General features: G+C 44.5%; 1 protein-coding gene across 1 annotated transcript in view; it reads right to left on the reverse strand.

Annotated features, from left to right (window-relative positions):
* Positions 1-12041, reverse strand: part of MICAL2 (microtubule associated monooxygenase, calponin and LIM domain containing 2) — a 266678-nt gene that overhangs the window by 44125 nt on the left and 210512 nt on the right. Inside the window, exon 31 of the mRNA XM_043972506.1 lies at positions 5912-6027. Coding sequence (XP_043828441.1) covers positions 5912-6027 — 116 coding nt within the window. The remainder of the gene's footprint in view (positions 1-5911; positions 6028-12041) is intronic.

The raw sequence follows: 12041 nt of genomic DNA on the forward strand, positions 1-12041 counted from the left end.
AAAAGAGATGAAAGAAGAGTTAAACAAAGTTTTACATATTCTAATCATTGAAATGAGCATATGTTTGTTTTGCATGACTTTACATGTATAATGGGGATTGTTTGTCTTCTCATTGGGTTTGGTGGAGGTCCAGGGAGGGAGAGAAGGTGAAACTCAAAATTTTTAAAAAATGAATATTAAAAAAGATTGAAATGAGTCCTAGAGTCCAAAAAGAAATGAAAGATCTGAAAGAAAGAACTGGAGGGCAGCTAGGTGGTACAGTGGATAAAACACTGGCCCTGGATTCAGGAGGACCTGAGTTCAAATCTGGTCTCAGACACTTAACACTTACTAGCTGTGTGACCCTGGGCAAGTCACTTAACCCTCATTGCCTTGCAAAAATAAAAATAAATAAATAAATAAGTAAAATAAGAAAGAACTGGAAAGAGAGAAATAATGGCTTGGAATGAAAGAGGTACAAATCCTTGCCCAAACAAATGCCCTGAAAATCAGAATGGACCAGATAAAAAACTGCTCCATGTATCCAACACTCCATCTCCTGACCCAACCCCAGAGCTTTTGCTGGCTATCCCACATGCCTAGAATACTCTGCCTTCTCAAATCCACCTCATGGCTTTCCACTCTTCCTTCAGATATCAGCTAAAATCCCACCTTTGGCAAGAATTCTTTCCCACGGGGTGACTAGGTGGCGCAGTGGATAGAGCACTGGCCCTGGATTCAGGAGGACCTGAGTTCAAATTTGACCTCAGACACTTGACACTTACCAGCTGTGGGACCCTGGGCAAGTCACTTAACCCTCATTGCCCTGCCAGAGAGAGAGAGAGAGAGAGAGAGAGAGAGAGAGAGAGAATTCTTTCCCAGTCCTTCTTAATCTTAGTGCCTTCTGAGATTACCTCCAATTTATCCTGCATAGACTTTCTTCTGTATGTTTGCAGGCTGCCTCCTCCAATACAGTGTGAGCTCCTTGAGAACAGGGACTGGTCCCTCCCCCCCCCCACCAACTTTTTTTGTATTCACATGCTTTAGCCCAGTTCCTGGCACATAGTAGGTGCTTCATAAATGGTAGCTGACTGAACTGTTTGGGTTGGAATGTAAGATTCCTGAAGGGCTACCCCCGGATAAAAGGTGTGAAAGGTGGATTAGGGCCAAATTCTTCAAGGTTTTGTAGTTTGGACGAAAAGTTAAAATTGTATTCTGAACCAATGGAGATGTTTTGTATTGTTTGCTTTTAGCTAGTTTTAGAACTAGAAAGGACCTTAGGGATCACCAAGGCCAACTCCCTCCCTTTACAGATGAGGACATTAAAACCCTGGTTTGACCTTAATGAGTTGTCCAGGGTCACACAGATAGTGACTGAGGCAAGATTGGAACCCCAGGCTTCCTGACTCCAAGTCCAGGACTATATCCACTATGCTCTGTTATTTCTCAATGATCTTCCATAGCTGCTAATCAAATTGTGGCCACAAAAAGAAAAGTGTTGGATGCTAATCGCTAGAGACCCACCGGATCTGGGCTTTAAGAAAACCATGGAGCCCAGAGGAGAAGTCAGTTAGGAAATGAGTGTGGTGTGGCTGGGAGGTCAGGAGACCTCCATTCCACAGCCAGGTTTCATTCTAACTTGCTCTTTTTGACCTCGGGTAAGTTATGCTCCTTTACAGAGTCTCAGTTTCATCCTCTGTTATTTGAATTAATTTTATTACACTAGATATTCCTGAGGTTCTTTCCAATGTTAACATGTGATGACTTTACAGTGTCTGGACCATGTGTCTTCTTTGTCAAAATCTGAGGGATCCTCCAGAAATTTGGGTGAGGAAGACAGATTGGTGAGGGATCTGGATGCGGGTGTCTAGATCCCAAGGTTCTCAGTTTTTCTCTTTTTTCACCCAAGAAAGATTTTCTGACCATGAAATCCAAGTATGAACCCACAAGCATGGGGAAAGGTGATGGGGGCGGGGGTGGGGGGGTACTCCCTGTTGTCCATAGTGGCTGCAAGGAGTTAGAGGGCTCTAGCGCTGTAGCTAGACTGACCACTGCCTTCTTGAACCTCACTTGGTCACTGGGAGCACTAGGGGGGGAAGGCCGGGACTCAGACTGGGAGCAAAGGGGCAAGCAGGGTTATCAGGGGTCAACTTAGCTAAGGTGCTTCAAACACTAGAGTGAAGATGAATTCCTGAATGACAGGAGCTACCAAGTTTTGAAAACCTTAGAAAATTGAGACCCATGGGAAGAGATTTCAGTTTTAGGAGATGGTTGGAAAGAGTTTTTCTTTTATATTCATTATGTACAATAAATGATGTGGCCATAAAAAGTGGATGATCTGTTTTCTATGAAATGGAAAGGAAAATTCCAGATGTAAGGGAAAGGGGGGCATTACAAGCCAGATATTTTTCTAATTGTAAAAATTTTGGAACCATATGCCATATCACACCCTGGATCAGTTCTGACTCTGGCAAGAATATTTTGTTTTGTTTTGTTTTAAAATCTACCTAGAAGTTTTGTGTAGTAGTGAAGGATAGAGAATCAAATCTCTAGTGTACGTGTCTCAGAGACCTGGATGAGACCATTGAACCACTGCTTGAACATAGTGCCACATTGTGGACAGAGTGTCCCTTTCCCTCTCTCACTGATTAATAAACAAAGTGTCACCCTGACTTACTGGAGGCTTAAGTAAAGTAGCACTAGGGTATTCCGGGACCAGCTTTAACTGGCTCTCAGGCACCATTTGTTAAATTTCCACTATGAGCATTGGCACTTCAGAAATCAGCAAATGCTACAAACCAGGGTTTGATTTATTGTTTTGTTGACTGTTTGGATTTAAGAATGTGTTGGAGAAAATGTTTGTAATGCAGATTAAACTTAAAAGAGTGTTGTTCATACGTTTTTTCCCCTCCCCAAATAGCCCATTGTTAAACATTTACCAGGACACTACTGGGTAGAACCTAAACCAAAGTGGATTGCTTGTTTTACCACAGTGCCCCAGGTGTTACATGGGATACCTGCAAGATGTCACATTCATCTTATAACAGCTCTGTGAAGAAACTAGGTAAGAGGTAACAAGAGGGTAAATTAGGGTGTTGACAATGGAAAGGAGGGGCATATGGGAAGGATACTGCAGAGAAAGAATCTGTAAGAGTCAATGACTAAATAAAGAGGTAGGGGGAGAACTAGGTGGCTCAGTGGATAGAGCACTGGCCCTGGAGTCAGGAGGACCTGAGTTCAAATCCAGCCTCAGACACTTGACACTTAACTAGCTGTGTGACCATGGGCAAGTCACTTAACCCCAATTGCCCAACCCAAAAAAACCAAAACAAAACAAAACCCAAAAAATGTAAAAAAAAAAAATAAAGAGGTGGGGGCAGCTAGATGGCACAGTGGATAGAGCACCAGCCCTGGAGTCAGGAGGACCTGAGTTCAAATCCGGCCTCAGACACTTGACACTTAACTAGCTGTGTGACCATGGGCAAGTCACTTAACCTCAATTGCCTCACTAAAAAATAAATAAGTAAATAAATAAAAATAAAGAGGTGGAAGATTCCAAGGTGATTCTAAGATTTCAATCCCTGTGTGAGTGGAGGGATGTGGTTTCAGCCATAGAAACAGAAAAGTCAGCATGGCAGGAAGTGTTGAAGGTGCAAAGCTTAAAGTGCTATTTTTTTTTTTGTAGGGCAATGAGGGTTAAATGACTTGCCCAGAGTCACACAGCTAGTAAGCGTCAAGTGTCTGAAGCCAGATTTGAAATCAGGTCCTCTTTTTTTTTTTTTTTTTTTGTGGGGCTATGGGGGTTAAGTGACTTGCCCAGGGTCACACAGCTAGTGTCAAGTGTCTGAGGCCGGATTTGAACTCAGGTACTCCTGAATCCAGGGCCGGTGCTGTATCCACTGCACCACCTAGCTGCCCCAAAATCAGGTCCTCCTGAATCCAGGGCTCCCTTAAAGTGCTATTTAAATGCTATTTATAGGGGCAGCTAGGTGGCGCAGTGGATAGAGCATTGGCCCTGGAGTCAGGAAGGCCTGATTTCAAATCCGGCCTCAGACACTTGATACTTACTAGCTGTGTGACCCTGGGCAAGTCACTTAACCCCAATTGCCTCACCAAAAAAAAAATGAAAAATAAATAAACAAATAAATGCTATTTATTATTACTAGCCAAGAGATCTGTGGATGGTCAGCATTAACCCTTGGGCAAGGGAATGTATGTCCCTGGATGAGTCAATTAACATCTCTCCGGGGACACAACTCGGTACAAGAGAAAGTTGACCATTTCTGGAATCAGAGGACCTGAGTTTAAATCTTAGTTCTACTACTTCCTTCCTGGGTGACCCATGATGAGTTATTTTATGTCTCTTGACCTCAACTACGTCCTTTGTAAAAGGAGGATGTTAGACTAGATGGCCTCCAAGGAGCTTTCTAGAACTAAACCTATGATCTTATGATCCTATAGGAGATGAAGAAATCTTTGGTGCTGGTGGGACATCAAGGTGGAGATTTCCAGTGGACAGCTGGAGATGAAGGGAGTCGGAGGAAGAGATACTGATTTGGGACTCATTCAAATAGAGGTGATAATTGAAGCCATGGAAGCAAAAAGTCAATAGGTTCTCCAAGGGAAGCAGTGAAGAGAGAAAAGAGGGTGAAGGAAAGAGTCAGGGATGCCTATATGGAGGAGAAATTGAGAGAGAGAAGAAGTCGCCAAAAGAAGGAGATGATATGGAGGGCGTAAAGACCAACAGGAAACATGAAACTCGTTTTCACCATATAATCAGAGATGGAGAATCAGGAAGAGCTTCAATCTCACCTCTCTCCCAAGCTCTCCTTTCATCTTTCCCTCTGTGTCTCTCTTTCTTTATGTCCCACTCACCCAGTCCTTCCCTCCCTTCCTCTGTCTTTCTGTGTGCCTCTGTCTTTCTCTCACACACACATAGAAGCACATGCATACACACCAGGTCACAGATTTGGTCTTACTTGGGCAGTGGGGTCAGGAAGCCCTGGGTTACTCGGGAATAATTCCAATGCTTATATCACCAGATGTGGGAGAAACGATTGTAAGTAAATAAATTCGGTTCTCCTCCTTCCTCCCCAGGAACCCCACTGAGCCAACAAATAAACACAGAAAATGGCAGAAAAACCACTTTTCTGTCCACCAGTGTAAACACATCGGGTTGAGCCATAGGCCCAAAGGCTCCCCCTGCCCCAGAGACCCAGGGGAACAACAAAAAATAGGACAGAATTTGGGCGGGAGGGTCCTGGTAAAAGGGGGAGGCTTACTCGAATCAGAGTCTAAAAAGACGCCCAAATTCTATGGAGTAACAGAGCAGAAAGGAAATTCTTCATGTCTACAGTCAGCAGTCCTTCCAAACCCAAGTCGCGGTAGGCATTTTCAGAGTATAAATGCCTAGATGCAAATGCATGGTTCATTTAATATTTCTGATTAGAATAAACATAACATTTTCCATGCAATCTGCCTCTAGTGCTTCTTAAATGAAGCTCTGTTTCCCCCTGGGGACATAGGCATCTGTTTGTTTTCATTTTTCGATGGTTTGCTTGTTGGGCCTCATATTGAAACCACTTTAGAACGGCAGTTTCAAAGTGGTTTCAAGCAAATATGTCACTGTCTTGGGGTTTTTTCCCCTCCTCCTTTAAATGAAGTTCTTAGAGAAAGAAAAGATTCATCTGCGAAACCTGAAACATTCTGAAAATGGAAAGACAACTCTTGGGACTCTTGGGACTCTTGGCTCTTGCCAAGGGGAAGGGGAGGCCTAAGCATCGGATGCTATGACAGGTAAGTATGTTAAATAAAAATATCGGCCAGCCTGAGAATGCTCTGGGTTGGAAACTCACAATTCTCCTGACAGTCGACAAAAACTGCCGCCCCCTACAAAGTCAACCCCTTCCTTGGTGGCCAAGGGGCAGGTTACCTTTGGTGGTAAGGAACATTCAAGTTCAAATTCATCATCTGAGGAGGAGGTGGAATCGGAAGAGGAGGAGGAAGAACACTCAGTCATCTGTGCTCTGACAGGTAGGTGCTTGGAGCCTGAAATAGGAACAAAGTACCCAATCAAGCAGAAGCAATTTCTCCCCTAGATTTCATGACCCAACACTCCCTCTCCCTCCCTGCCCACTGCACCTGCCCTAAGCCTAAACAGCCGAGCTACCTAAGGGCAATCTGAAATTTGGCTCCCCACGTTAATTAAATTTCTGGCCCCTGGCCAAAGGCTTTGCACAGCTCTTGGTGTCCATATTTTTAAAACACAAACATGCACACATACACACACACACACACACACACACACGCAGAGTATTATGTAGAAATCAATTAATTCCTTAAACACCATTTATGGATCATGGGGCTTCAAACACATTCAGAAATGAAATCTATTATGAAAATGCATGTCTGAAGTTAGCCATGGTACCTCAAACGATTGTGTGAGGGTCACCGCGCAGTCTAATTGAATGCAAAAAGTCCAAGCCAGCTCTTAAACAAATTACCCTTATGTGGCTCTGAGCATCTGGCACCCATTTTTAGAACATGACATCTGCTCGGTGTAAAAGAGCTGGCGTCAGAATGTCTGGTCATATAAAAAAATCACAAATGTAATCAGAAGCAAATGGACTCTACCAGCAAAGGGCTTTATCACACAGTCTCATGCAACATAAATATTTCATTAATTATGTCTAAACAAATGCCACTTTTATTTTCCCCACGTAAGAATATTATCACATCATCGGAGCAGTGATGAAAACATCAGGAAAGATTGGTTGGGGAGGGGGAACGTGTGGACATCCCAACAATGTCCTCCCATGGGGCGGTCTGGCTGGGGTGGGAGGTGGGGGCAGGACAGAGAGATAGCCTGTGGCTCTAGGAACCCTAATTAAAGCAGAGTCGGTGGTAACATTCTCCTTGTACCCTTGTGCCATTCGGACCAGGATTCAGCTCATCTTTGGCTAAGACCTGAACACCCCTGGTATCTTCACATGGAAACATCTGCCTTTCCATTTCAACCTTCTGTAGGGTTAATGATTAACATCTGGATTGGCCCAGCTCTGGGCAATGAATGGCCCTGTTGGAGAGTAAGTTATTTGGCCCTGCCCAGGTGACTGATAATTTATTGCATCCTAGTTTCTTGTGCAAGCCTGTATTTGAGCAGGTGTGTGTGTGTGAGTGTGTGTGTGTGTGTGTGTGTGTATGCACGCATGCACGCGCACACCCAGGGGGTAATTTAATGGTTGAACTCTACCACCCCCCTTCCATGTAGGTTTCTGCTGAAAGGGAGAAACCTTAGGAAAATTACATGAGACAGCGCAAAGTACTAGATTATCAGTTAAGAGGACCTGAATTTGTTTGGTTCTGCTACCTCCTACCTGAGTGATTTTAGTCAAGTTCCTTCACTTCACTAGTCCCTGACTCTTAGAATCAAAGTTATAAGTGACCTCAGAGTCCCTTCAAAGCCCCCCCTCCTCATTTTATAAATGAGTGAATTGATGTGTAGGGAGGTTGTGACTTTCCCAAGGCCACGCAGGTAGCGGTCGTGGGTGTAGGCAGTTGAACCCCGTCCCTCTGATTCCAGTTATTTCTCTCTCACTATGCCAGTTGCTCAATTGTAAAATGAGGAGTCTGGACTAGATGGCATCCATGGAACACAGCAGTGGGTTCAAATCCTGCTCCTGACACTTACTACCTCTGTGATCTTGGGTGAATGATTTGACCTTCCTGGGTCTCAGTTTCCTATCTGAAGGGAGTTGGAATAGATGGTGTCTGAGGTTCCTTTCAATCCAGAGCTAAGATCCTTCTAGTTCTAAATCAAGGATCCTACAACCCTTGAAAAGAAGGGGAGATAGGCACTCTAATGGAGACAATGATCCAAGACAATTCTAAAGGACCCATGATGAACCCTCCACCTCCAGAGAGAGAACTGATGAACTTCGATCTTTTGTGTGTGTGTGTGTGTGTGTGTGTGTGTGTGTGTGTTGGGAGGGGAGGGCAATGAGGGTTAAGTGTTTTGCTCAGGGTCACACAGCAAGTGTTAAGTGTCTGAAGCTGGATTTGAACTCAGGTCCTCCTGAATCCATGGCTAATGCCAACTAGTTGCCCCCAACAATGAACTTTTTTTTTTAAGTGAGGCCATTGGGGTTAAGTGACTTGCCCAGGGTCACACAGCTAGTGTTAAGTGTCTGAGGTCAGATTTGAACTCAGGTACTCCTGACTCCAGGGCCGGTGCTCTATCCACGGTGCCACCTAGCTGCCCCTCAACGATGAACTTTGAGTGCAGATTGAAGCATGTTTTTTTCACTTTCCATTTTTTTCTCCTTTTTGTCAATATGGAAATATGTTTTGCATGGCTTCATATATATATATATATATATATATATATATATATATACATATATATATAATTGATACCAAATTGTTTACCTTCTAAGGAAGGAAGAGGAGTGGAAGGGAGAGAACTTGGAACTCAAAATTTTTACAAGAGGAATGTTCATTTTTTTTACATGTATCTGGGAAATTTTTAATGAAATAAATAAATATATATTGGGGGGGGAGGGAGATTTTGGTCTTCATAGCTTTCAAAGATTTTCCTTCTTCAGATCTTTCAAAGTACCCTTTCATCCTTCAGAAGTAGGCTTAGACTCAAGCAATGTTAAAATTTGAAGAGACCTCACAGGTTGGCCACTCTGAGTCAAGCCCTTCATTGTACAGACAAGGAAAGTGAGCCTCACAGAGGAGAAGGGACTTGCCCAAGGTCACCAGGTAATGAGTGCCAGGAGCAGGAATTGAACCCAAGTCTTTTGACCCAGCTAATCATTAGTAGAGCAGAAACGTGAGTCCTCTATACCTGGTATTATCGAAGACCAAAACTGTTCAGTGCCTAACAAACAGTGAGGAATATTTAGCTCATTCCTGGGAGAGGAGCTAGGAGTTATGCGCTTCCATGTAGCAGGTAGAAAATTCTGGCCCAGAGTGAGATGCGCCTCTCCCTACCTGAGAAATGAATGCACAGACTTTCCTTAACATTTCTGAACCATTTCTTCCCCCTTTCATTGAAAAACAATGAAAAGCTCAAATTCTAGGCTTTTTGCTTTGACTTCCTGGTGACATGAGCTTGCTATGTGGCTTTAGTCAAGTCTCTTCCCCACTCTGGGCCTATGCTTCTTTGTGACACAAGAGATTTACAGGAGGCAGCCTCTTAGGTCTCTTCCAGATCTCATATTCTGTATCTGACAAAGTTAGTTGGCAGAAATTCTAAATTCTCCCACTGACTTCCATGATGGAAGAGGAGAAACCTCCCTTAACAGAATGCTTTAGGGGAAGAGTTAAAGTTATTGCTGACTCTCTGTCCCTTCCTCCTATAATGTCAGGTATCTTAAACTGAAATTCTGTGTGCTAAATCAAGCTTTAGAAAAAAATGGGGAGGCAAGGGGGCTACTGCTACTGTCTTATCTTGTCTTTGCATTTGTCTTATGAAATCTTTCTTTTAGGGCAAATGTCTAAGCAGACTGGGATGTATAACAATATGTTGATGGAGAGCCACAGAGGTTTAAATACTTGTTCAAGGTCCCATAGCGATTCATGGGTGAAGCTGATAATTGGCTCTGAGCTTCCTGCCTCACAGGCCAGTAGTTAATCGAACTTAACCCACTGACTTGGAGACTACTCCTCTCCTCACATTAACAGGGACATTGTCCAGGTCACAGAACCTCCGAAGGGCAGAGCTAGGTGGGACTACACAGTTCTGAAGAAAGTGAAACTCAAGGGCTTTTCCAAGGGCACAGAGCAAGTTAATGGAGGAGTCAGGTGGAGAGCCTGGGTCCCCCAACACTCTGGGCTCTGTTCCTTGCCCTGCCTTCCTCATCAGCAGTTACTTATTTTAGGTATTGCCCTCCCTCTCGCCCCCAAACTGCCTGGTATCCATCGTTATGTATAGTTGGCCTATGTTTACATGATGTCTCCCCATTTAGAGTGTATACTACTTGAGGGCAGGGCTGAGCCCTATTTCACTTTTGTCTTTGTTTCCCTAACACCTAGCACAGAGCCTGGCATATAGTAGTAGGTAATTAATGCAAGCTTGATGACTGAGCGATTGATTGATTCGACAGGGCTTGTCCTGAACCATGCTGGTTCTTATTTGACTCATTTCCTTGAGAATGAGGACATGTAGAACATAGGGCCTGAAGAGTGCTAGGCCTAGAGTAGAATCAGGAGATCTGGATTGGAATTGGAGGCCCAGCTCTGATCCTTATTAGCTGTGGGACCTTGAGCAAGCCATTCCAATCACTTTTGAGACACACTTTTCTCGTTTGAGAAATAGGATACCCTTCTGGGCACACCAGCTTCTTCACAGGGTTATTGTGAGGAAAGTACTTTGAAAACTTCAAATCACCATAAAACTGAAAGTTCTTGTCATCATCACGATCATCACCCTTGGCATTTTCATCATCCATTAGCATCCTCACCACCACCAGCATCATCATCATGGGACCATGGGGTGGGAAGTGGTTCCGGAAACTCCCAGGATGAAAACTCCCTCCACCACCAATGCAGACAGGTGATTCTTCTGTAAATTATACTCTTAGAGAGTTAATTGTCTAGTTGCTCATGATTACAGAGCTGGAATGGGTCAGAGATGGGACTTGAACCCAGCTCTTCCTGACTCCAAGGCTGGTCCTCTACCACACTGGCCCAGGCACGTGGGAGCCAATTGCTTCTCATGGAGATGGAGGCCCTGAGCTCGGCCGGCCATCTGAGCAGCACAGATCCGTGTTGGCAGCAGAGCAGAAGAATAAGATGTCATAGCCAAGCTCCTGATTTCTCAGCTTTCCAATTCTAACCTTCGAGCAACTTCCTGTTCAGATTTAGACCATAACCTGCTATTTGCTCCCTTGTTTCTTTTCCCAGCGGGAATAAATTACCCCCTTCTCATCCCTCCTCTTGAAGTCCCATCAATAATTAACTGGAGTTACAAGGGCTGCTGGATAAACAGCCGGCTGCCGAGGGAGCACCTGCTTCCCTCCCAGCCAGGGACTCTTTGCTGAGGCCTGATGTCTTCTTTGAACAAAGGCACGACCTTCCATTGGCTGTGAACGAGAGCCCTCATAGCTCGGGTTATGGGAGGGTAGGGATCTCTCTGCCTCCCCAAGAAGTGAAGCGGGCTGCGTACAAAGGCACTGTGCTGTTCTCCCTGGACCAGGGATGACTGCAGCAGGAACCCAGTTTTCCAGGACTGCCTCCTCCTTTGGCCGGGTATGGTGCTCCTTGCCTAGAAGGCTGGATCACTGGGAAGCAGGAGGCAGAGGTTGCCAGGAGAATGGAGTCTAGAAAGGACCAACTACCCAGGAGGCCACCCAGCTAACCCTGAAATATCCCCAAGGGAGGAGAACACATTACTTAACAAGGCAGGTAGAAGGAGCTAATGTGTAATGGAGACCTACAGTGACCCAATGCCTGTTGGTGAGCCAGACCAATCACTGGTCAAAAACTAAAAAGATTAGGGGAAGCTAGGTGGTGTAGTGGATAGAGCACCGGCCCTGGAGTCAGAAGTACCTGAGTTCAAATCCGGCCTCAGACACTTGACACTTACTAGCTGTGTGACCCTAGGCAAGTCACTTAACCCCAATTGCCTCACTAAAACAAAACAATACAAAAAAACTAAAAAGATTAAGATCTTCCAGCTGGAATAGTAAATCCTTTCTTGGGGACACCTTCATGAACATCTAAAGCAAATAGGGGCAAGTTCTCTCCCCCACCTGCAAAATTTGATTGGCCTGGCCCATACACAGATAAAACTCCTGCTTAACCTGGGTTATGGAAGAAGCCAAGAGAAATACATCTATTGCTTGTCTGGGTATTCCATCCTCACCTCTTTCCCCACTATCTCCCTCCTGAGTAGTGTGGCCTGGAAATAAATAATTCTGTCCTGAATGTTTCCATTGGGTCTGTCTCAACCATAAGATTAAGGTTGGAGGGAGCTTTGGAGTTCTCCCATCCTTTTTTAAAAAAAAAAACCTTATTAAATCCCACCATCCCCTGTTAGCTGTTGTTCTCTGTTG

This window comes from Dromiciops gliroides, chromosome 6 (assembly GCF_019393635.1).
Source record: "Dromiciops gliroides isolate mDroGli1 chromosome 6, mDroGli1.pri, whole genome shotgun sequence".
Lineage (NCBI taxonomy): Eukaryota > Metazoa > Chordata > Mammalia > Microbiotheria > Microbiotheriidae > Dromiciops > Dromiciops gliroides.